Source organism: Lepisosteus platostomus, chromosome 3 (assembly GCF_059453375.1).
Source record: "Lepisosteus platostomus isolate fLepPlt1 chromosome 3, fLepPlt1.hap1, whole genome shotgun sequence".
Lineage (NCBI taxonomy): Eukaryota > Metazoa > Chordata > Actinopteri > Semionotiformes > Lepisosteidae > Lepisosteus > Lepisosteus platostomus.
The window spans coordinates 73,901,752-73,928,148 of record NC_142613.1 but is presented as its reverse complement, the minus strand read 5'-3'; the positions used below and the strand labels follow the sequence as shown (position 1 = coordinate 73,928,148).

The 26,397-nt window shown below is 37.8% G+C and overlaps 1 protein-coding gene across 3 annotated transcripts in view; it reads right to left on the bottom strand.

Moving 5' to 3' along the window:
• Window positions 1–3,318: 3,318 nt before the first annotated feature.
• Window positions 3,319–26,397, bottom strand: part of LOC148675440 (4-galactosyl-N-acetylglucosaminide 3-alpha-L-fucosyltransferase 9-like) — a 39,626-nt gene continuing 16,547 nt past the window's right edge. The window contains exons 2-3 of one of the 3 annotated variants that reach the window (XM_088626781.1): window positions 19,434–19,729; window positions 3,319–16,304 (exon numbers count right to left, since the gene is read on the bottom strand). In XM_088626781.1, the coding sequence (XP_088482907.1) occupies window positions 15,217–16,296 (1,080 nt within the window). In that variant the 5' untranslated portion in view covers window positions 16,297–16,304; window positions 19,434–19,729 and the 3' untranslated portion in view covers window positions 3,319–15,216. The remainder of the gene's footprint in view (window positions 16,305–19,433; window positions 19,730–26,397) is intronic. The other 2 variants (XM_088626783.1, XM_088626782.1) reach the window with 2 other exon arrangements.

Sequence of the window (26,397 nt, the reverse complement as noted above, 5' to 3'; positions counted from 1 at the left end):
AATTTAGTAATATAAATGTAACGAACAGTTCTTTCCGGACCCCATGCGGATGACACAATCCGAAGAAGTGGGGAAACACTAGGAAAAGGACATGCAGGAATACGGGGCTGAAAACTGGGGGGCGTGTCCAAAGTGCGCTGGTGCATGGGGGAGGTGTGGCCGAGGCAAACAATCCAAAAAGTAATCCATAGAGGGAATCCAAGACACAAGAATAAGTCCATGGCCAGGTGATCCATCCAAACTAGGAATAAAAACCATGAACCGGGTCGGAACCGGCGGACAGGGAACGGGAACAGAGATTAAAACCTTCCAGGTCCCGGACTTGCACGGTGCGGAAACCAGATGCAGAGCCAGGATGAGCGTCAGCGCCTGGCTTTTAAGGTGGGCTGGGAAAAGGGATCAGGTGCACAGAATTAAGTCTAAAGTGAAAGGGCTGGAGCACCCTTAAGGAGGGGGGACTACAATCGTGACAATAAATATATTATACATACTGTATATAGCTAGTAGTGGTAGCTAAAAATAAAAAAAAGCTACAACAGTATTACCAGTATTACCCTTACCTTATTAGCTGCTTCATTTTCTGCATCAAATTCTGTAGCTCTGTCATTGGGTCTGGCCTGGACCCCCTCCCATAAGACTGTGCAACGCATCCACCTTGCGTCTGGGCAGAGGCAACATTGACAGTGACCTGTTTCTGGACTGAACAGTAAACTGATACATCTGTTCTTTTTCTTTTTCCCGTTTACAACCGTTTTTGTGAAATATACTGTATGCCAGGGACTTTTACAATACATTTATATTTATATTTATATTGCGCAATACAACTTTTGTGTACTGTTCTGTTCCGGTTTGTTAGTTGTGTGTTCTGGACTGTGAGTAACTCTTCTTAGTGCACTTCTCACTGTACTGATTGTATTGTGTGTATTGTATTATTATTATTGTATCATTTGTTACACTGTTGCTGTGTTGTCTGTGTGAAGCTGCTGTTGCACTCCAATTTCCCTCACGGGATCAATAAAGTATCTATCTTCTTTAACTCTATATAAAGTTTACATACTTTATAAAACACTATAACGTTCTTAACTATTATATGAATAAATGCTATCACTAGTGTTGTAAAAAAAGATGTAGTACTTTTTAATATCAACTTAATACAGATTATTAATATGGAAATGTGTAACTAAAGAATTCTGGTAGCTGAAAAATTAAAATAAAAATAGTTTCTGATTTTATTCTCATTCACATGTGGTTATTTTGGAAACATTTTGACACAGACCTACTGGTCCCACTAACAGCTCTTCCAGCAGCAACCACAGTTTTTTCCAGGTCTCCCATCCAGGTACTGACCAGGCTCACACCTGCTGAGCCCAGTGGATTGCCAGTTGTGAGTGGCAGGGTGATATAACTGCAACTATATTCATGCCAGTCTGTCCACAGCTTGCTGTTTGCCCTTAAACCACAGGCCCACAGCACAACTGTTACTGTACAATTCATCTCAAGATACAAACTGCACAAACGATACTTTCAACAGTACATTGTTTGTGCGATTAAAGGTGGCTCAACTCCATTATTATCATGATATGGTATGGTTTATTTAAAATAGAACATGTTTCATTCACAGTGTGTACTGCGCTTGAATACGTGAACAACATGCCACACACATGAATCACATGAAGTCATATCCATATATATGCTGAAACAATAGCGTGCAGGTCAATAATAATCGGTCTTCTATATAAATATACTGTATATACAGAAAGTACAGTATGGCATTGTATGGTTTTAAAGCTACTACAGTACAGTATGTGTGAAATATTCAAAATCAAAATTGATTAAGACTATATATATTATTTTAATGTGGATGTAGACCTGAAAGAAGCTAATCCCATTCACAACAAGTTTTAATAATAAACGAATATCTCTAATAATAAACTATTTTTACGTATCCAACTGACTGTTTTTGTAAAATTGCCCTACTTTCTTTTTTAAAATTAATTTAGTATTTGACATACTATAATATACAGTATAAAATTAATAAAAGTCTAAACAGTATACAACTTATATTCTATAATTTGGGTTTTTAGATTGGGGAATTTAAAGTTTGTCCCAGGGGGCTCAGTTATTGACCAGAATTTGAAACTAGGCATTTTATGGAGACAGCCAAAATGCTTCCAAATGCCACATTAAACATTCACTGCGCCACCTGGTGGTTTTACAAAGTAGTGCAGTCTTGCAACAAAAGTTTTTCGAAAAGTGTGGTGCAGATGATGGGGTGTGTACACTGCATTTTACTGCATTATTTGCTGTGCATTCTGATTGGCGGGATCCATACATTTTATCAGAAATTGTGTTTTTGATTGAAAATATTCCCCACAGAGAATTATTTTAATTAATATTTTATTTAAATTAATATATCATATGTAATTAATATATCATATGTAGCAAATATGTATTTTAAATTAAGCACAAACGTACAGTATGCTCAGTATATCCTTACAGTTAAAACCAAATGTTAAATCTTCCAGAATCCTATCCTTAGCCAATTCAAGAAAGAAATGATCAGCTTTAATTTTTACTTCTTCATTTAGAAGGGAACAGTCAGACTCAAACAAAAGCAGAATTTAGGATTTCCATTTTTAATTCAGACTATTCGCCAAACATATAGGATAATATTTATCAGCTTGTGCTAAATATTCTTGACAGTACTATATGGTAGGGAGGTACTGTCAGATGTTGGCTGTACTAAAGACACGTGTATCTGACAAAATTCAGTAACTTGCTATTTCATATGAGTAATTTAGGTTAAAACCTCTTGTCTCGTATGGAATGAATATGCTAAAGCATTCTGTTTTCTAATAGGAAGTCTAACCTCACAGCCTCTTGTAGTTTGGTTACAGTTAGAAAGAGCTTTAGGCTGCAGTGTATGCGATACTTCTCTATTAATGACTGTCTACTATTGTTATTACTCCACGTCAAATTACCCGTTACAAGCAATTTAAAGATTTTTTTTATCCCAGAAGACCCCAGAATGTTTACCACATACAGTAGGAGATCCACTTCATCCATTACTGAAATGCAAAACTGAAGTCCATCTGTCACCACCAACCAGCCACTGAATGCCAGCAGCCCCCAATCATAATTGATCGGATGGAGAAGTGAGAAATTAACCCATGAATTATATTAAGCAGGAAATTAAATTGGACAGGTTGTGCAGACTCAAGGTGGAATTTAGCTAGGACACATGGTTTAACATCACTTCTTATGAGAACGGTGCAATGGGATCTTAGTAGCAGTCAAGTAGACAAACAGTAGACAATGAGTTGGGACCTCAGTTTAATATCTCATCTGAAACACTAGACATAGGAGGTTTTATCAAGATCCACATGAAAATGATATTCTTGCCTCATGTGACAAATGAATGTACAATGGTATTTTAAATACATTTAATAGGATTTAAATCCAGACTGAAAACCTATTAATTCAGCCTAGCCTACTCACACCTTACATCATACCTTGTTGCAACTATGGCTACTGGTGCTGCTTTACATGCCATTGTGTGTCTCGGTGTTGGCGTTCCAGGTAGATACATCTGTTCTGACCAAACTATGCTATTCTCCTCCCCACATGTCCGGATGCTGCATCAATGCCGTGGATCCAAGAGGGACACCCCAAATATAGCTATCATTTAGGAGGAGTTGATGGTCTACAGAGAACTGCATGGAGTACTGGCACACAGAAGGACACGATGGAAGACTTAATACTCCACATTTAGTACTTTGTTTAGGACTGTATAACGTTAGCATGCCCAGAGGTGTTGTGCAGTCAGCTGACCTTGGACCCCTAGAGGTTTTGTTCTCCTTACAGAAGAGTTTTTGGTTTCTCTCCTCCGTTGTCTTCTGGCTTTTTCTCTTTCTGTATTTTAATGTCATGTACATGTCAGGGAACCTATTGGTAGAATTGGAGGATCCTTATGCGTGACCGTGAATCCCACAGAACACAGAGTAGCAAAGGGACAATCCAAAAGACGAAATCCAAAGGCTTGGTCGATTAGGGAGGCAAAGGGTCCGGTAACAAGAGATATCCAAAAACAATCCAAAAGACAAAATCCAGAAGGCGAGGTCAAAGGCGGGAGCAAAGATTAGTAACGGGAGATCAGTCAAAAGGCTAAGAAACGCACACAGGAGAATACTACAAGAGGCTTCTCAATAGTGAGCGTGGGAAGGTGTGTGAGGGGAGTTTAAATACTGAAAGGAAAGGGATGTGGTTAGATAATTGGTTAGGGAGTGAGAATTTTGGGAATCTAGTGCATGTGGGAATGTGATGGGTTCAATCAGGAATGAGATTGTGAAACTGTGGTTCTGGGAATGCAACGCAGTTTGTGAGGGAGAGTGTGGAGTGTGACAGGAATGGAATGGCGTGTGCGAGGAAGAGTGTGGGGCGTGACAGTACAGTCACACAGCTTTGTTAAGTGCCTTGGGGCAACCTTGTTGTGAAAGGTGCTATATAAAAATAAATCGAATTGAATTTAATACTTAGTTTTCCTCATTCCCATTTGTTACTGATTCTTGCATATTCACAGGGTGCTTTTTGGCTATAGGGCAAACGTAACTTTATATGAAAATGTAAACATTTTCACGGACTCTCTGAGTTTCCTTCTTGGCAGTGATGATCGACAGAGACTGCGATTCCCCCAGCAGTGACACACAATTGACCGAGAGCTGCTGAGAGTATCGTGGTATCAGTTAGCCAGGGCTGACTTGACTGACTAGGCTCTCAGCAACACAATGACTCCTGTGGCCTTCTGAGCTCTTGCAGTCATGCAGTGCTGTGCTGCCTGAGAAGAGTCAAATGATGAGTGTCGTGAAGGTGAACGGTTGTCGGAATCGGCCAACACTTCCTCATTCTCACTGGTGGAGTTGCAGGCCCAGCAGCAGTGAGCCAAGTCATTAAAAGCAAAGAGCTGGCTAGTTCAAGCTGTGCGGGCATAATAAAACCAAATGTCAATTCCAAAATTTTAAAAAATGTGTTTTACAAAATGTATTAAGACATAATGTCCGTATGGAAAGGATGTGTGAACTAAATCAACTTTGGGATAATAAGCTGAATTTGAAAATGTAGGAAAAATTCAGATTTAGAGATTCGATTTAGCTGAGATATCCTCAGCAGAGAATCAAGCCTGGGAATCTCAGGCGTTCAGGAGATTATTCCGCACTCATGTGTACACAATAAAAAATTCAACTCCTTGGGCATCTTTGTATTTAAAGACCCTTGCACACAGAACCATCAGGATCTGTATGAAAACCATTAAAAAAGATTAAATTATAAATATATAGAGTAGAAAACACTGAAATACTGAAATGGTTAGATTTATTCATGAGGATGAACAGTTTTACATTATGGAAGTGAGCTGAAAATGTACAGTATGCTTCTGAATCCACAAATATTGGGTGAAGAGACCAGTACTGGCTAAATTATAAAACCATACAAATCAAGTGCAATGCAGCTCTGATACGCCTCTAAAACTCAGTAAGAGAGGATTAGATAGGGAGAACCTGCATGTCATTGCAACTTTGCTTCCATACACAGAAAAGGCGCCTAGGATTGGCCAGGCAGTAAAGGTTAATACCTAAAACATTTATCAAAAAACAAAGTGACAACATGTAGATTATTGGAAACTAACAACATCTGATCTTCTATTAACATTTTATTGTAAAAAACAAAGATATTGACAGTCTATTACAGTATTTGGCAAAATATAAGGATTTGGCAAATTAGGAACATAGTGTTAATGCTACACATCTTCCAACAACTAGTGTGAGAGAACTGACAGATGGATCAGGATTCTTCATCTTGAACTCCAAAAGAGTTATGTAGTAATTTCATGTGTATTGACAGTTTTAATAACGCACATTTAAAAGTTTTACCCTTATCGATCCTCAAGTGCATATATTGTTATACCATTTTTAAATGTATTTTCTTCTGCTTCTTAACTGCATTTATCCTTGAATTTCACAAATTGCTTTCCTGGATGAAGCAACCCCTAGATAAAATAGACAATACCTACATTTGAATTAATCCTCCTCTGGTATTCTATTATATGTGTGAACTATGCATAAAAATTACAGACAAAAGTGAGATTTTAAAATAAAAAAGCTAAACAAGTGCTCTGAGTGCATTTAAGTGTTTATCATATTCACCCACTAACGTGGGATACATAATTAGTCACTCATTGAACTTTTATACTTTAAGAACAAAGACAATTACATGTGCAAAGAATTCAGTTTGCTAATTAGTAAAGACGAGTACTTTCAAAAACTTTAGTTACATAACTGATGTAACTGGGATTTGAAATAAATATGAACACCACTTACATTTACAGGTTTGCTATTAACAAAAGGTTTCTGCAGGTATTTTAATTATTACAAAAATTAAAGATGTGTGGGTATAAATTTAGAGTAGATGGCTCAGTACAAAAAGATGCATAGAAAGAAAAAAATTAACATAGTAGTACAGTTGATTTTGAACTGCTGTATCCCTCTGTGAAAAACGCAAATGAAAAGAAAATATATACAGTTCCCTGTAAGCCAAGATGTAACATTGAGATCTGTTTCCAGTTAAAAAGCTGTACTTCCACTGCATTACAAGATTTTTGGAAAGTGTAAGCATTTTACATGTTTTGCATAACCCGTAAGCAATACTTTGTAAGGAAACTTAATATATACAGTATATATAAAGATACATGATTCCCTGAACCCTTATGTTTTAGAGATTAAACTCCATTTATGAACATCATAAAACATAGTTGTCCATATTTTAGAAGCTTCCATGGTGACAATTCATGGTCACACAAAGCCACAGCTGGAGGCCGTCACTCAAACAAAGAGTCCAACATCCTGAACAGAAACTCGATACATTTTTGCAGAAACCTGACGAGATGAAAGCAATTCGATTCGATAGCGTCAACAAGATTAACAATAACCCAAATTCCAGTTCCTAGTCTCCCATGCAATCCCACTTTATACTCAGAACAACACAGCATCTACCGTTTCAGCCACCCAGCTCTGTACAGAGTTTCTACATTGTTTCTTAAAGTTACAGGAAAACTCTGCAGAGCAGTTGTGATCAAAACTCCATTTCTTACTCTCACCATTATAATAACATTCATACTGAGAACAATACCCTCACTGAGTACAGCTAATATTCGACACACATATTTAACATATACAGATATAGGTATTAATTAAAAACTATTAGAAACATCACAATTTTATGGATGGGCCACATCTTTATTTTCAGTGATTTAACATATTTTAATATGCAAGGAAACATGATGCCCACTTCACTGAAACACTTCTAAAGATGACTTCACAGGTTGTGAATTTAATCACATTGTAGTGAGTGTACACAATACACATACTGATTCAGACACATTATTATTATTGTTACAGCTTTCAGACATCGTAACTGTCAACTGATGAGACTGTATTAAGATACACAAGACTGAAGAACAAAATTGTATAAACCCTTAAAAATTAATTATAATTGCTGCTACATTTTACTGCCCAAGCAGTTATCTGGGTAACACATTTATTCATGTGCTGGTTATAATTTATTAGCATATTTGTGTGTGGCTGTATGTACATATAAATATAATAGCCAATGAAAGAGTTACAAAGTATTTAGTCCTCTATAGTGTAGTATTAATGGACCTTTATTCACATGTACTTTTTTTGAGAAGCAATTGGAACTATATCATCTTAAATTTATGCTGAAGCACAGTAATATGTAAGGAGAGCTGACAGATTCCTTCTCTATATACAGTATATCTGAATTTGTGTGTCATTTGCATAATAAGTGTGAAGGTCATACAGTACACTTTACAAATCATATACAAATAATGAATGATGTTATTAAATTCTTACTATACAATTACTGGTATCACAGTACTCTTCACACAAATATTACTGACACTACAATATATCTAAATCACTGAAAGAACAGATTTTTTCATTAAAAGTCATTTCAAGGCCATGTTAGTAATGTGCATAATGAGTATGGTTAATTTTATACTATACGCCTTACTACATTCTGTTCTGCATTTCCTTCATGTATTGTTTCGTATTGTATTCAAAATAATCTTCTTACAATGAAAATGAAACAAAAAAAGATCAGTAGTAAATTTTATTCCATTGACTTTAGAGTTACCTATGAATAACAATACTGGTGGAATTTGTGCTTTTTCTTTACTTTATAAAAAAACCCATTTGTGCAGGTGTGCATTTTTAGACGTTTTGATATCTAATAACATATTATTCTGCGATTCTCAGATTATTTCCAAGCTCAAGATTCTAGTAAGAATGTCTCCTGACCCAGCTTGTTAAATTTTTAAAGGGGAAGAAAATTGTGTTTACTTCACGTCTTTTATGAACGTACTGTTTTAAAACAGGAAAAAAGGAAGAATTTGGAAAATGCCAATTGCCCATTCCTGTACTCCTTCCCTTTTCCTCACTGTCTCCCCTTTTCCCACCTCCCTCCTCTTATAAAAGGACAGAGAGACCCCTGCTCTCCCTCTCTCATCTGGGATTTTGAGAAGAGCAGCAGTACCCATCTTCCTCTGCTATCGCATCCTCCCATCTGACTAACCCACCCTGTTGTAAATAACAGGACAATAAACCATCCCTCATTATCTCCTTGCTTCCAGAAACAGCTTCAAAAATGACAACGGTCATGCTGGTGTTAGAATGGGAATGGAACCCAGGATCAATAGGAACAACTGGATTAACTTGGGGTGGATGTCATGGAGAGGTAGCAACAAGCTCAACCAGCAGACTTCCCCAGTCAGACAGGCCCGAGGACTCAGGAGTAGATGTAAATTCCCCTGAATTAATAAAAGACAGTTGTAAAACTGACAGCAGAGAATCGGACGAACCACATGGGTCACTATGTCAGTGAATTGCGAGCACTGCAGGGGTAGAAGGGGTGAGCACTAGAACGTTTTATAGTTGTTAGAGTGATCAGGATACAAAGCAGCAAAGGACGCAACTCTGGGGTAAGAAAGAAGGACAAACAGCACAGTTCAGAGACCAGGGGTCTCAAGTGAGCACCAAAACCAGGACGTGCCACTTTCAGCCATGCATTACACTCAATGCAATTCAAGCATCACTTGAGACAATCTGGGGAGAAACTTAAGACATACAGTGGTGATCTGCACATCCGTTTCCCTAAGAGGTCCAGGCAGAATTAATGACACACCGATTTTGACTGCTTCCATCATCAGGAGCACTTAATATCCCAAGAGACCCTGGATCCAGCGTTAAGGAGTGAGGCTCTTCAGTGAGCTAAAGAGACTGAGGTGGAGGAGATTATTTTAGAAATAACACTCAAACCGAAAAGGTGCCATGGGCCCCACACCACGTGGCTGTTTAGTGAGAGTTAGAGGCCAGGCTTAAAGGCGAAGGCAGGGAAATGTGTTTGCACCAGTGTGAGAGGGACCGGAAACTCCAGGCAGCTTGCTGGATCACCAAGCTGCAAGAATTAAATTTTACAGCACAGGACCGTGCCGGCGAGCACCATGGAAACTCTGATGCTCTCTCCAGATAATGCTTTGAGGAACCCAGCTGTAAACATCACTGAATTGATGGGAGGCAAAGCACCGAGGGTGAGACTCCTGCCTTATCACAGGCTGCAGGAATACAGAGGCTGGTAGGTGCCCCACTGGAGAGGCTTGCTGTAGACGTCCTGGAACTGTTTCTACGCAGGCTCGCGGCTAGAGCTTGATGCTGAGTGGGTGATGCCCTGCTGCATCATGGCACGGGGTGAGTGATCCTTCCCCCGAATGGTCATCTGGCGTTGAAATATCAAGACCGGGTGGCCTCCTAGCGTGGAGGTGTGGTGTCCACTTGAAGTCCTGCCTGTTCCCTCAGGCCGACCCTGTCTGACGGAGAGCACCCCCAGTTCCAGCAGGCTCCTAAGCGTCTCCAGTGACCTAGGAGCCTTTCCCATTTGCAGATACTCTCAACTATCCCGGTCCCCTCCCTGTGGACCAGACAGAGGCCAGTCCATTTCTGGGGCAACAATATCTCCCTCAGGCTTTGTAGTGATCCTCTTCCCCGCAGAATGGACTGTCCCTGTATCTTTCCCCTTCCCTCTGGCTCCCATTTTCCTGACTTCCCTCCCCATAATAGGTAAGAGAGACCCCTCTTACTCTTTTACTTACCTGTCCTTTTTGTCCCTCTGCTCCTTCCCTACTTTTGCTACCCCTGTGAATAACACACTCTCCATAAATAACAGGGCAATAAACCTTCCCTAAGAGCCAAGACAACAGCCTCCTTGCCCCCTTGTGTCCACAAACTGTCTACATTATCAAAATACATTAGAAATCAATCAGTTAAAGCAATTAGACCTCCAAATTGTATCATTATCAAAACAACGTCTGCATTGTCAGGGCGATAAGATGACATAGCTTACTTGACCTTGATAAGGGTCTTTCTGGTAAAGTGTAAAAAAAGTAAACATTATTGGTGGAAATTAATATGAAAGGTTGCAGGTTTATTTACCAAACAATTTAGTGTTAATATCAATGAGTGTAAATACACAATTTTCCCACTACAGTTGGAAATTTAATTTCACAACCTCTGCTTGTTTATCAGGGACACTATGAATCCATTAGAGATACCACTGTCATTAGTGGGTTTCTATCGGTGAACTTTCTGGCCAGAAAGATTCTCTGATCCGAAGAGTATTCAATAAGCCCATCGAAAAGAACACAATCAAATCAAACAGAAGTCCTGTTGGAATTCTGTTCTGGGACAGTAAAGAGTGGGGTGGTATAGTACTAGTAATCTTAACAAAGCACGTCACACATGAGTCAAAATCATTAGTCCATTATGATTAATTAAATACTCTTCTTGTTGACTTGTTTTTACAACTTTCTGCTTAGTAGACATATCAGACATGTTTCCCTTTGGGTGTAAGGGGAATATGTGCTGTTAACGGGCCTGCAGTTTGTTTATACTGAACATACTGTCTGCACTTGTCTGGCCTTCAGGCCTCTCGTTTGCAAACTATGTCAAACAGCTGAATTTGTTGGAGATCTGAATTCTATATATATTTCTATACAGTATATAATATTTTATATGTGTAGTTTACCTTGTATCATTAAGACTTCTTGATCCAGTATCTTTTCAACTGTTATTTAAAACTATATTCTGCACTGAAAAAAGGAATACTACACATTGTCAATACAGCTTTTGATGCACAAAACAAACATTAATGTTAAAACACATACTGTGTGTGGTTTCCTCAGAAAACCAATCAGCAAACAATACATGTAGTTTCCCAAAGAGAATTATTCTTGTGAAGTTAAAGGGGAACTGCAGTCCCAATTTCTCAGACAGTTTATTAAATCTTGGTAACAAAATAAATTGATTGACGTTATAGAAAAACACAATTTAGAATTGAGCGCAAAATTGTGAATTTTGTGAAAGCACTGTAAGTTTCCATGGATTGGGATGTGATTTCCCCCTTCCTCCTCACTAGTCTCTGTTATGACTAATATAATGTGATATACGAGCAAATAAATACAGGTTGTGCAGCAGACATTTCACTGCAGAAATGTTCCAACGTGATCTGCATGCGGAGCTAAGAAGTAGTATTTGTCAGCAAAACTGTGATGAAGGCAATATTTCTATTGCATTAAAAGTGATGTATTCACAAGTCTGCTTGTTTACAATGTAAAACGGCCTCAACACATTGCCGAATGTTTTTGTTGCCTTGTTCTGAATCACAGAACATGGCTCTGCACATACATGGAAATTTCACCTATTTGTGATGAAAAAGTTACCGTGTACATTTTACTTTTATTGCAGTTTGAAAAGCACTCATCAATGTTTATTCTTTCTAACCCTGAAAGATAAAAATATCATTGCAGTTCCCCTTTAAATGTGAAAATTGTGAAAATACATATACAGTACAGTATATTCTAAAGCTTACACATCATTTTAACAGCTGAATGGGATGAACTTTACAATTTACTTTCTTAATCAATCTATTTTGAGTAAGGATAATTCGATTTTAAGTAATAATAATAAAATATATGTGCATGGGATTAAAAGATGCAGTAAGTCTAACAATGATGTAATTTAATGGCTTTTAACATTTTGCCCTTCCAGGTTTATGGAAACTTCCCTTCACATTCTGACCAGGCAACAAGGAAATGAGTATAACCTCTTCTGTTAACTGAAAATTAGTACAACAGGAAACACCAAGACAACAACAAAGCCTCTAACAAATTACACAGTCTTTAAACTGCCCTCTTATTCTGCACCTTGGAAGGCTTTCAAAAGCACAGCTGCTTGTAAGGGAGACTTATCTGACAGGGATTTATGAGTATTTCCCCCTTTATGAACACATTTTTGACAATCATACAGCTCTCTTCAACAACATAAAGACATTTTCATTTTAAGATGCAAATCAGTGTCTTTGTTTTTTCAGTCTATGGAATTCCAATTGTTAATAAACAGAAAAGCTTAAGAGGAAATCCTCTGTGTTTGTTGTAGACAAACAGTTGTGCAGACTGCTTATGCATGTTCAGTCACAGAGTAACTGTTTTCATGTGCAACCCATCCATCTTTTGTAACCAACCCCCTAGACTGATACAGAACCCACATGCCTATAGGGGACAATTGAGAGCCGCCAATTAAACTAGACAGCCTGTCTTTGGACTGTGAAAAGTAACCAGGGCACATGAGCAAAAAACCCATGTGGCCATAGATGGAACACGCAAATGACACACGTATCCCAGGTATCCCAGCCTGGAATCAGACCCGGGACCCGAGCTGTGAGACAGCAGTGCATCTGCTCTGCCCACATGCTGTGATAAGTCGTCTGTAAGACTAAACATGCAGTTATCAGTCAATCATACCATGTGATCAGAAAGCTAAACAAGATTAGATCCCCCCTACAGCAGATGTGTTGAAAACCACACCTGTAGACTTTATAAAGGAAATGCCCGGTGGCATGATTAATCAGTTGGCATGTTTCTCTTTAAGCACATAAAGACTACAAAATATTATTATAATAAATACTCATTATTTTCTGCTTTCTGATTTTCTGCTGAAATGCACTATACTGTATGTACTGTATATCCGACAACGTCTGTAAACCACAAGCAACCACATTTTTATGTAAACATTCTCCATTAAGCATCTTTTGATAAAAAAAAACTGCAACAGATACTCTGGTAATTGGTTATAATTAAATGCATGTGCAGTTAACCAACACATTTTGAATAGTGTAATGCTTAAAAAGGTTTGGAAAATTGCTTTTGTTCACATAACACATGCATTATAATGACTGTCCTCTTAAATGTGTCGTTTATGTCATGAGCTATCTCTATATTTTTAAAGAAATGGCATTTTCCATTATTTCATATCAACTTTCTTATTAACTGCTGACTCCAGGTTACATAGCAACTGTGAAGGATTTGAGTCATGTACTGTAGCTTTTTTTAAAATGAACTTGATACTTATTGTTCTATTGTCTTACTCAAGTCAATACTTACAGATGCTCATTTACGATTCATATATGATAAAATTTTGTCCACCTGGTAATGGGAGGAAAATCCCACATATGGGACAGAAAAAGAGGATAGTGCAAAAAAATTCAAAGTGACAAAATATGCATGACAATACATGTCCTAGATAAAGGTTTGTCCTTTCTTTCTAATACAGTACATGAAGCATACAAAAATAATAAATATCTTTGAAAGGTTACAATACATGGAATGTTGGTTTGTAATGATATTTGTAAACACTTTTAAATGTTTATTTTGTGATCAAAAATGTCTAATTACCAAAAATATATTTTTCATGTTCAAATTTTGTTTCCAACATATGACAAGAGAAATGCCAAATCAATGGTATTCACAAAAGAGGAATCCACCATTTAAACGAGTTGTCATAACGAACAGGCAAAGAGATATTACCTATGTCACTGAATTTTAAAATCTGTGAGTTTCTTCTGTTTCTGTGGCCTAGTTCAGTGATTCTCAATCACTGTTCTGGAATACTCCTGTATTTGCAGGCCCTTCTGCCAAGAGGGCCCTTAATCACCACTGCTAATTGCTTTCAGTGAGTGATTTGAGTGCTTGTTTAGGCTTTTTTCCTGCACTTGGGCCTTGGTTTCAAAAACAGTGTTTCTCAATCCTGGTGCAAGTAATACATTTGTCTTCTGGTTCATGCTTCATCTGAGTTCTTAATTACAGGCTATTTTGTTTCAATTTTCTATCTTTAATTTCAGCTCTTAAGAAGCCCAACGAGATTCGTAATTAGTACTGTATGAAGCCTGTGCTAATTACCGAGTTTCTGACCTGCCCTCATTCAGGTGTATTAGCTACAATACAACCAATTGGACTTAAGCAGAAGGAAACACTCCGACTCCCTTTGGGGATTCTGATGTCATTCCCATCTGCTTCTGTTCTTTTTAATTGGTCACCTGTTACGAGCTGTTTAACCAGAAAGAAGGGAGCAGATTCTTAATCAGGAAGTTGAGGTGAGGCTTCACTAAGTGCTGTGATTTGAAGCAGTCGGAACATTTTTTAAACCAAGCACTGAGCGCGGAAAAAATTCTAAGCCAACAGGCAGATCAGATACAGGTACCAATTAGCACTAGAGGTTAAGGGTGCAGTTGAAAAAAAAAACAGTGAACACAGGGATACTGGCCTAGTCCGTTGGAGTAAAGGCAAATGTAAGACAAGCTGCACATAACAGCAGGTCAGGTGACGAGGACACTGTATTGTAAGGCAAGGTCAGGTGGGGAACCAATAAAATAACATAACAGCTGATAGACATCCAAGTTAAATAAATACTCACATGGGCAGGTGGATCCCCCTTTTAGAATTACGAATTCATTTTAGAATTAATAGTAAATGTCCCCCACTTAAATACAATGTTTCTTGCTGTTCCTTTTTAAACTTCACCTATACCACAATTTCTAGACAACTGCAAACAACAATGAAATAAAGAGCATTGTATATTAGCCTGTTTAGATAAAAGAACCATTTAAAAGAAACTGTTGATTCGCTGAACATGCTCTCTTCTGTCACTGTCACTATTACTTTGTTTGCTAATCAGCATTCATTCATATGCCATTGAATACAGAGGAACCTTTTCTGCATTAATCCATGATAGAAAGAAAAAGATCAAATTGGGAGCATTTTTAATCCCAAAACCATTTCTCAAGATTAGGAATAGTCTTGTATTCTTTGTGTCTTTTAATATAATCACAGGTAAGACAAGCATGTTCTTCCCAAAAGAATGACTTCTTCACCTTGAAGTACTTGTGCCAGGAAACGTACTGCAAATACATGTCTTCATTTTTGTCTAGAACCAGAAGATAATCGGCCAGTTCTTTTGGCGAAAGGAAATCATCTACATGAATAAAAGCATCTCCAGGGATGTAGTTCTCGTAGTTTTCTCTTGATGGTCCCAGGACAATTGGCACTGTACCGACCGATAGTGCATTGTACAATTTTTCTGTGATATAGTCTCTGTGGATTGAGTTTTCAAATGAAAGATAAAATTTACAGCTGGCAATAGTAGAGAGAAAGTTCTTATCACTAACATATTCCCCAAACGCCTGACCGTAGGTGTGTATTTCAATGTGTTTGTATAAGTCATTGTAGTACTTTACTCTGGCATGTTCAGGATTCCAGTTGCTCACAATCCAGCAGACCAATTTGTTCTTTACTGGAACTTCAAAATCTGTAGGTATCCTGCTGGAAATAAGAGACCCATAAGGCACTTCAATGTCAGAGTCCCGTCTGTAACTTAAGGTCACATTGAAGAGGTTTTCAAGACCAGCTGTTTTTGGAGAGTGAGTGGGTGACTCCAAGTTCATCCACACCCATTTCTGGAATGGGGGCCGATACAGTGGTGGCAGGTTGACTAAATCCCTGCTGATGTCTCTGTGGTGGAGAAGAACTGCATCCGATTTATTATACAGGTTCCTATCCACTGTTAAATGGCATCCATTGATTTGGAACAAAGAGTTACAAGAATTTAACTCAAAGGTCTGGCCGAACGGCCAAAGCCAGATAAGAATGATCGTGTGATTTAGGTCATTTTTTGAAGAGAAAAGGTTTTTCACCTTCAGTACTGATGTTGCTGACTCAATAGGACCTGATATCCAGCTACTGGAGGGCTTTATATACATAATTATAAAAGTCACAAAGCAACCCAGGAAAAGGGTAGCAATTAAAAGGGGGCGTAGAATTCCGTGAACAGATGCAGATGACATAATTTTTCCTATTAAAGAAACAAGACAAAGACAAACAAACATATAAATAATGATTCCTTGATATTACTGCACATGAGTCTTCTGGTTCTCTAACTGAATGCTTTTCAATAAATACTGTATGTTTGGTTTTGAAACTTGTTAAAACACTGTACAGTATGACTAAATTGGAAACACCTGTTAAGTTATACAAAACATAAACTGCTAACAATGCTGAATTGCATTTCAATTTTTACATTGTGTTCTGATAAAAACATGGTTCTCAACAATTAAGTTCAAAAGCATTCCTCACACAGTAGGTACTGATGCACAAATAGAAACAACGCTAAAATCTAAATTTTTCAAATATTTTAAACCTAGATATCAAACAGTTAATGTGAAAGCACAAATTAGAGAATCCTGCGTAGTATCCAGTATCAAATGTGACACTGTCAAAACGAAAACATAATTTCAAGTGTGCCCTGCTCGACCATGGCCCATTATCACACCCCTGACAGTGTTAATGCACTGACCCAGTCATCCTCTGGAGATACCACTCTGGGACATTCTGCCACTCTTCCTGTGCAACTGCAGCCAGCTGGTGAAGTCTCTTGATGGCACTGACAATTTCATTTAACACTCCACAACTGGCTTGCAGAAACCGAGGGCTCGGGGTCTCCATCAATGTGTCATTGACAGATAAAGTTGCCTTCAATCAGCACCTAAGGTGTTCTTTTGTTAAAGGGGATTCCTTATCACATCATCACACCCCATAGTTAACTTGTAAAGTAGACTGCCCCTGAATGGCTTCTGAGCTTGGAGATCATTTTCACCCACATGCCAAGCTACAGACACTCTGCTGCTGTTAATTTCTTTCCCTAAAATTTCTTGATCTATAGCCAATAAAGTCTGATCAGACACAGTCCTGGACTGGCATGATGGCTTGCTGTGCCCCTGTCCCTCACAGAGTAGGATTCTTGTTTTCTCTGGACTAGTGTTCTGATTGTTGAACTTGAACTTGAACTTGAACTTTATTGCCATATGTAACCGGTACTGGTACAATGGAATTCTTACTTACAGAAAGTCTCTCGATTATAAAACAAGTGTAAAAAACAAAACAAAGTGCAAACAGTGCATCAAGACAATGTACAAACAAACAATAGACAATGTGCAAGTAAACATGCAGACAGTTTGAAAGACAATGTCTCCAAAAGGCAGGCTACCCTGAGTTGCAATGACATCTACCACACAAAGTTCATCACTTTGAACTTGGCATGGTCGCATATTTCAGTGTTCTTGAAATGATTAAAATCCTGTCTTTTTTGCTCGGTTGTTTAAATTCTCAAAGACTCTTTAGCTTGTGACTAAACTCAAACATCAAACGCTAAGAAACTGCCACTTTTATAAAACCACATGATTTTAACGCGGTATGGATCAATACTACACAATCAACAAACCCATTTTTAATGATTTAAAACAGAAATAAAATCAATTATGTGCTTAATGGGTCACCGACATCACACTCTGTTGCATTTTCATTGTGCATCAGTATAATTATTCTGTCTCATCAATGTTCACAGTCACTGTTAAAAATGATGTCTTTGCTGTTTGAAAGCTTCCTTTTTCCTTTTATGAGTTAATTCAATATTGGTTAATTAAAAAAAATAGCTTATAGTATGGTCAAAAATAAAGAGCTGAACTGAATTTTTGTTATTTTTTCCAGTTGACTGAAGGGAGAGATCGAAATAAAAACCAGTTTGCCCGGTAGATGAAACACAAGTTATCTTGTTCCAAACTTTTCAATATTAGAAAGATAATTCAGACAGGATATTTTTGTTGTTTAGCTTGTTATAGTGTCAGACCAGCTTTCTTGAATGTGATACTTATTACTGTTTACTCCCCATCCCATTTAGTTCCTCATTCCATTTTTCTCCCAAAATTATCATTACTTTGTCTCTGAGCTCTTCAGCTAAAAAACTGGAAAGACCTCTGAGCACTAACAGTTAAAGCAATTAAGAGAGCACAATGCCCATACTAAAATTAAGAGATTATCTGCAGAATTATCTGACTGCTTACAGAGTATTTTTCTTTATTCAAATTTCCTACACTAGTTACTAAATCTGGCAAGTCTGAGACTGTCTCAGAATCCTGCTGTTTTAATGGTTGCTATCTCCAAATAAACGATTCTTTGAGCACATGCCTAGAATCAATTTCTCACACAACAAACTGCCACAACAGTAGCTCCACCTACACATGTTTCCACAGGCACTGCACAAGGATCCAGATGCTAACCTATCCGTTGCCAACATAAGACTTAATGATTGATGTTATCACCTTGAATTTAAGTACGAATCCAAAAGCCTGGGCACTCCAGCACTCAGATTACTGGTGACAATGCACCATCTAATGTGCCTTGTCTTGCTTGAACCATAACCAGTTGTATTTGTCACAGCTCGACTGTCACATGTTTTTTGTAGATGTTAAGAACACTAATATGCCTTGGTATCAACACTTCTAAAAAATATGATGAAATCTGAATGAATATTTTGATTATGCATATTAATTACTAAAACTAAAAAGACGTGGTTATGTCTAAAAAATTGGGAATAATTTTACAAAAGCTGTTTTTCTCATATCCCTTTCTATTTTTGTATTAAAGCAAAAAATATCCAATGAACTGCATTTTTATTTTTATAGAGAACTTGGTCCTACTCCCAAAAAATTACAAAATCAAATGTATATTAATTGTGCACTTAGTTAAATAATTAAATCTTTATGATTATGCATTATTTTAACCTTTGAGTTGTGTTAGCAATTTAACAGGATTTCATTGTTTTGAAAATATTTTATGTTTTAAGAGACATACTGTACAGTACTAAACCAAAAAATTAAACACTTTTACTTGACAGTTATAACCTAATATAGTCTGAAGTATCAAAGAAATCACTTTAATGGTTTAGAATTCGATGTTTGTAGTAGCCCATTATGTTAACTGGAATGTTAAAGTATTTTTTTTAGACGAGCAACAGATTATCATCTTGCGTCATCATAATTTATAATAATCTCTTAGCATTTCTTTTGAAATTTTCTGTTTTGGGGGGATTTTTGTCATTCATTAAAATACAGAAGCTGCTGTATATTCATATGCTGAAAATACTTACATGAACAACCTTATGCTGTGCTAGAGTGCAGGAGTCCAGAAATATCTGGTGATTTTTAATAGAGAAAACAACAGCAAACAACAAGGATTACTTGGTTAAAATGCGGCATATCAGCTTCTGGTAATACAGAGCAGTAAAAAGAACAGAATCGAAAGCATCTCACACCAGATCACAGGTTATGATCTTCTCCTTTGAGTGAATTCTGTGGGAGATTTTTCTCTTGATCTTGATCTTGCACTTGTTGGGCTTCTCACACTGTCTGCAGCAAGAGCTTCCATCAGTTCTCCTCCCTGTAACTTAAGGAAGCAGAAACAGCAATCACTGCCTTGGTCCCAGAGGTGGATGAAGCTCAATAAAACAAAAAGCATCTGCTATGCAGCCTTAATAGCAGTTATATATATATACAGTATAATAGCATTTATATATACACTACTGTATTTGCCATATTATGTTGGATCATTCTGTCCCATAACAGTGCACTGTATATAGACATACTGTAGAGACAGAACACCCAGAGACACGAAATAGAGGAATCTGTGGAGATAAACACTGCACATCTAAAATACAATGACATTAGAATCCAGTACTTTCTGGTCTTGTTCACGGTCACGCTGACAACGGTTGGGAAAACATACATGTTGTTTTGATGTCCAAATCCTGAATACTGTTTACATCTTACTTCTAATATACTGTATACTGTACGTGCAAATCACCTTTATAATGTTGACTACATTAACTAAGTTGTCGAGTAACCATTTGTACAGTATGTCTCCTGTGAGTATAGTGCTAAATGACACTAAATGAGTGTTTTTATAATGCATTAGACAGTACACATAATCTAAAATAATTACCACTGGTTACAATGCCAAGATAAATTTTGTGAACCCCAATTATAACTATTAGAAGTACATTTTCTTATTATGATACCCTTGTTTAATTGAAAGCAGTCTTTGCTTAAATAACCAAAAGTGTTTACAGTACATTTACCAATTCAACATTTGAGATGCAATTGTACTGTATATGAAGCAAAAAAAAAGAATTACTGTATTAAGAATCAATGAAAGCAAAAAAATAAATGAACCCCTAATTACTGTAACTAAGCACACATAAAGGGTTAATTTAAGTACCAAGTAAACAAGGACTAAGTCTGAGCAACTCTGTCCTATAAAATAGTCAGAATCTTTATGAGTTTGGTCTTCACAAACTTCACAGGTAAGTGTAAACCTACAAAGCAGATAAGCTATAGTTTTTGTGCTGTGTCCACTAAGAACATCACTTCAATCTTCTTTTCTGTGCTTTTTTCTGACCATTAATGAGTTCTCAAGAAAATGCGTGCATTACCTTGAATGCCTACTGTCTGCAATTTGGGAATTAATCTTTAATGAGGAACTTTATCAAAAAGCCTTATGAAAGTTTAAATGTGTTTTCATTACAGCTGTGACTAATTTACAACATTTCTAAATCCATGTTGACAATACCCTAGAATTCCATTATCATACGAGCGATCTTCTAGTTTAGTTCTAATTACTGTCTCCATAACCTTACACATGATGTAATAGGAGCAAGACACATTGGTCTATAATTACTTTGGTTAGTTTTGTCACCCTTTGTGTGGATGGGTGCTGTATTAGAAATTTTCCAGTCACTGTGTGTTAGTCTGATATTGTGTTTTTTGTTATCGTTCATAACATAATAATAATAACATCACTTTATTAACCCTTTACAATTTCTTGCAGTAGGAATTTGTCTTTTCACATGCCCCAGCTTGCTCTCCATGAGACACACAGACAGGGAGAGAGCATGGGGTCAGAGCACAACACTCCTGGAGCAGTTGGGGTTAAGGGCCTTGCTCAGGGGCCCAACAGAGTAGGATTCCTCTGCCAGATGCAGGATTTGAACCAGCAACCTTCTAGCCACAGGCACAGATCCTTAGCCACAGAGCCACCACTCCACCCAGTCTAACATCCATCATTTTCTTTTACTACAATTGAATACCATCAGGCTCTGGAGATTTCTTTATCTTAATTGTGTCTAGTAGCTGTAATACCTCTTCCGCTGCTGTGTAAATATAATTACATATAGAACTGTTGTCCTCATCCACGTTGCCTTTTTTTGCCTGAGCTAAAGACCAGTCTAACCTATCAGTCATTTCCCCTTCAGTCTTTTAAAGTTTCCCATTATTTCCTTTATTATATCATTTAGTGTTCCACATCATTTAATAGCTCTCACTGCTATAAAACCTTCTTCTCTATCTTGACTTTCCCAACAACATTTTTCATCTGTGCTTGCAGTTAACTGCACTGCTTCTCTTTAACTGGCTGTTTTAAAATAATTTTAAAAGTACTATTTTTCTCCTTCTGTTTTTCTTAATTGATTTATTAAACCTTTTGAATTGTCCCTTTCAACATTTTGATATACTTTTAAAATTAATCTGTTCTGTGCTTAAACAGAATATCTTTAAAATGCTGTCACCAACTCTCTGGTGATTCTTTATCTTGGTGCATTTTATTTCTTATCTCATTCCTCAACCCACCTCATACCTTCATAACAAATTTGTAGTTCTTTCCTTTCTTTTGACTTTACTTATACAATTTTAAAATTTACTTTTATGAATACCATAGTATCATTGCACTAGTCTAATGATTCTCTCATTTTAGTTGTGGCAGTATGGAACAAGCTACCCAGCCACATTGTTGAAATCAGTACCCTGGTTTCTTTCGAGTAACTGTGAGTAACTCATCACTTCTTCATAGTCAACAATTTCATGTTTCTATCTCACTTAAAATATCAGTCTTATTAAAGGGGAACTGCAATGCTATGTTTAGATTTTGGGGCTTATATTGAATCAGCAATGATGAGCGCATTTCAAATCAGGATGAAACTACCAAGCACGCAGTAACATGTATAACCTTCAATTTACATCACAAAATTGACAAAGTTTCAATGTATCATTTCCATTGGTGGTTATTTGTGGTAAATCACACCAAGAAGAAAAATTCTAGCAGGATGTATATTTTTGTAGCCCATGCTGTCGCCTGAACAGCTGATTTGAATTAGTGCAGCTGAACTGAATTCAACACATCGACTTTAAGACAGTTTTGTAAACAGATACTACTTGTTAACATACAGTTCATGTTCAGTTTTAGATTACAAACATTTCTGGGGTGAAATGTCTGCTGCACAACCTTTACTTACATCACACTGAATCGCATCGAGAAACTTGTCGATGGGACCAACATCACCAACATTATTAGCCATTTCTTGGCTTGTTCACAATCCCTTGGAAAAGGAAACAGTTTGACTTTCTGCTAACCTCTGTGCGGTGCACGACCACTACGGTCTGAATAGCCAAATATTTGACAGTGAGGCATCATTTAAAATATTACGTGAAATAATAAAGACAAAAACGAATTAACGTTGTTGGGAAACCACATTTCTCATTTTCTTACAGTGTCTAGCGAGCAGGAAGGGCTGCTTTCGTGCAGTAATTTAGCTAAATTCACAATTTAATACCAAATTTGAAATTTGTAAAATGTTGTGATACCTTCAAATGATTGAATTTGTTACCAAGATTTAATATTGGTTTTGAGAAATTGGGACTGCAGTTCCCTTTAACTTTGAGTATGCCTATAGCTTTCACAGAACATATACTTTTTCATAGAACATAAATATAGTACCCCATTTCACAATGCAGGGACATTGAAGTCTTAAAAAAAAGTTGCATGCTTTAGAGGTATCCAAATGTTTAAAATTCACATCAAAGCACCCTATTTAAAAATGGTAAAACAATGGGAAACCTTTATGGTGTTTGCTATAAAGCAAACTGTCATCGTACTGTTAAAGTTATTCTAAATTTAAGTCAGACTAAACCAACTGCTGTTAAATCATTAAGCAAGCTTTCTCAGAACATCAACAGCGAAGACAGGATAAAAAGAATAGGCAAAGAGTTATTGCTTTGGGAACACTGTAATTCATGCCAATAAATCTCTCTGAATTTGATTTTGAGAGAGTAGAGAGAAAGAAGAGAAGAGACAGCGAACAAAAGGAAGAAGATGGTGAGTAGTCTGTCTTTTCCCAGGTCCCTGACATTTCAGATGACACACCAGAAACATAATAAAGAAGTGAGGGAGACCAGAATACAGGACTACAAGCAGAAGGAGCTCTAATCTTGAGCTACTGTTCGGGTAAACTGGCCATGTGATACACATTCTGTGTGTCTGATGTCTGAATGTATCACAGCAACGTAATACTGAGCAAACCAGTAGCAGCTGATGGTGTTGATTTGGATCAGTGGTCTTCAAAAAGGAGATTATTGAAGGGTTATTGAAGACAGGAATGCCATTTTATTTTAAGGAACTGACATTTTCTTCAAGTATCTGTCACGCCCTGTACTCCTAGAGGGCGCTGCTCTTCTGTCCTGTTCCTAGTTCCCTGTGATTATTCATGTCTTTCTGTTGTGTCTTGTTGTGTAGCCTATTTACTTCCTGCTTCTGCTCTGCTCCTCGCTCAGTATTGAGGTTCGGCTGTCCTGAGACCCGCCTAGCACCAGATCGCCCCATGTCCGCTACCTGAGGGCATAGGTTTCTATACGGCACTTCCTGAACAGCTGAGCCCGGGCTAACCCCCGTCTCGCTGCTATGCATAGGGTCTTTTTCGCTCTCTTGCCATTCCACGGTTTGTCCTTTCCGACATCCCTGACAGAAACCACTGGTGTTGGCATGGTCTCTCATTTGACTGGATGGCAATTCCAAAATGGCACTGACAAAGCTCGATAAGGCATTTTAAGGTCTTATTTTGAATCAACTGAACACACTTCAGTTTCCCAATGGCACACTGCTGACTGCTGCTACTGCTGACAAGTGCGCCTTTCACAATGAAGCCTACTTCGGACATATAGATAATACAACACTTGGACCCAATAAATTAGTTTTTGCTTACACTTGGCCCCCATTAATCAAAGTCTTCAGGATTGTTTCCAAAGTATTTGCCAAACATTTTGTGGTTACATGAAAGGAAAAGTATTCATCATGATTTTGCTTTAGAAAGCCCTATCACTTCTGCACCTTTTCTGTGTAAATTAAAGCAGACATTTTGCTGAGGACTTGGCTCCTTGTGCCATAGCCCAATTGAATGAGAAAGAAAATCAAATCACTGTCTGTTGATTACTATGGTACGAAAAATCCAGCAGAGGTAAATTGAGATTTAAAGTAGGTTAATGCTGCAAGTGGCATTAATGTCCCTGCAGCCACAGGGGTCATGAATGAGAAAGAATGGCTGCTTGGGTGCCACATTGATTTTGTTTCTTTCAAACAGTGAATGCAAATAAAATCCAACAGCACCCAGGATGTCAAAAGAGAGGTTTGGACATCCCAAACTGCTTCACCTAGAAAATATTTATCATTGTACACCATGTTACTATATATATATATGCTATATATACTTAATATTATAATAATGAGAAGCTGACATCTTATTGAGGATATCTCTACTTATAGAAAGCGTTTAACATGGGTCATCATATGAAAAGACAATTGTTACTGTATTCTAATCTTGAGAACGTGGTACTCACGTACCACGCCATATCACCAGCAGCCATATCACCTTGCAACTCACAACTGGCAACCCACTGAAGCTAAGCAGGTGTGAGCCTGGTCAGTACCTGGATGGGAGACCTCCTGGGAAAAACTAAGGTTGCTGCTGGAAGAGGTGTTAGTGGGGCCAGCAGGGGGCGCTCACCCTGTGGTCCATGTGGGTCCTAATGCCCCAGTATAGTGACGGGGACACTATACTGTAAACAGGCGCCGTCCTTCGGATGAGATGTAAAACCGAGGTCCTGACTCTCTGTGGTCATTAAAAATCCCAGGGCGCTTCTCGAAAAGAGTAGGGGTGTAACCCCGGTGTCCTGGCCAAATTTCCCCCCTGGCCTTTACTCCATCATGGCCTCCTAATAATCCCCCTCTATGAATTGGCTACATTACTCTGCTCTCCTCCCCACTGATAGCTGATGTGTGGTGAGCGTTCTGGCGCACTATGGCTGCCGTCGCATCATCCAGGTGGATGCTGCACATTGGTGGTGGCGGAAGGGAGTCCCCATTACCTGTAAAGCGCTTTGAGTGGAGTGTCCAGAAAAGCGCTATATAAGTGTAAGCAATTATTATTATTATTATTATTATGTATTTTGATATTTCTAAAAGTGAATCTAGAAATTAAATTAGTCAGCAAGGTTAGTCAACCAGCAACCTCTTGGTTTTCCGGAAAAACTCCTGTGATTTGTCAAGTGCTTTCAAGCTTCCAGTGATGTCAGTGAGAGAGGTGGGGTTTCCCCACTTTGATCTTCCTGTCCTGCAAGGTGCTATGCTGATTGTAAGATGTCAAGCGATGAATGGCTGTGTATGAAGACTTAAGAAAATGAGATGATTTTCTATGTATTTATATGTATAAATACATTATGTATTTAATCCACTTGCAACCCTAAATCAGTTCAGGTGCAAATGAAGAGTTTCAGAGGTCAAAAGTAGTTAAATTGTCACTGTGACTGCATAATCAAAGTGCATTAACATGACTTCAGAGTACTGTAAATACCACGTTTGCTTTACATTCTCTCTGATAGATACAGAATTTCAAGTCACAACTTACTGATACAACAAATATGATAAAGTGGCAGAGAAGCACTAGAAGGTGAGGTATCCCTTTGAGTAAAGTGATGTTGATTATTAAGATAAGGAATGTGCATTATAAAACTCAGACACTAGCCAAATCAGGCCACCCTTCCAAACTGAGCAGCTCATAAGGCAGGAAAGACATTTGGAATGCCAAGGTGATTTGCTAAAGATTTGATTGATATGTCTGAGATGGGAGTCACTATTCATACATTGACAGTATCCTGGTCGCAGGCTAACTTGGATGAGTGAAAATCAAGGTTTGACTGGAAAATACCTTAATTCCTGTATGATGTATACTGCAT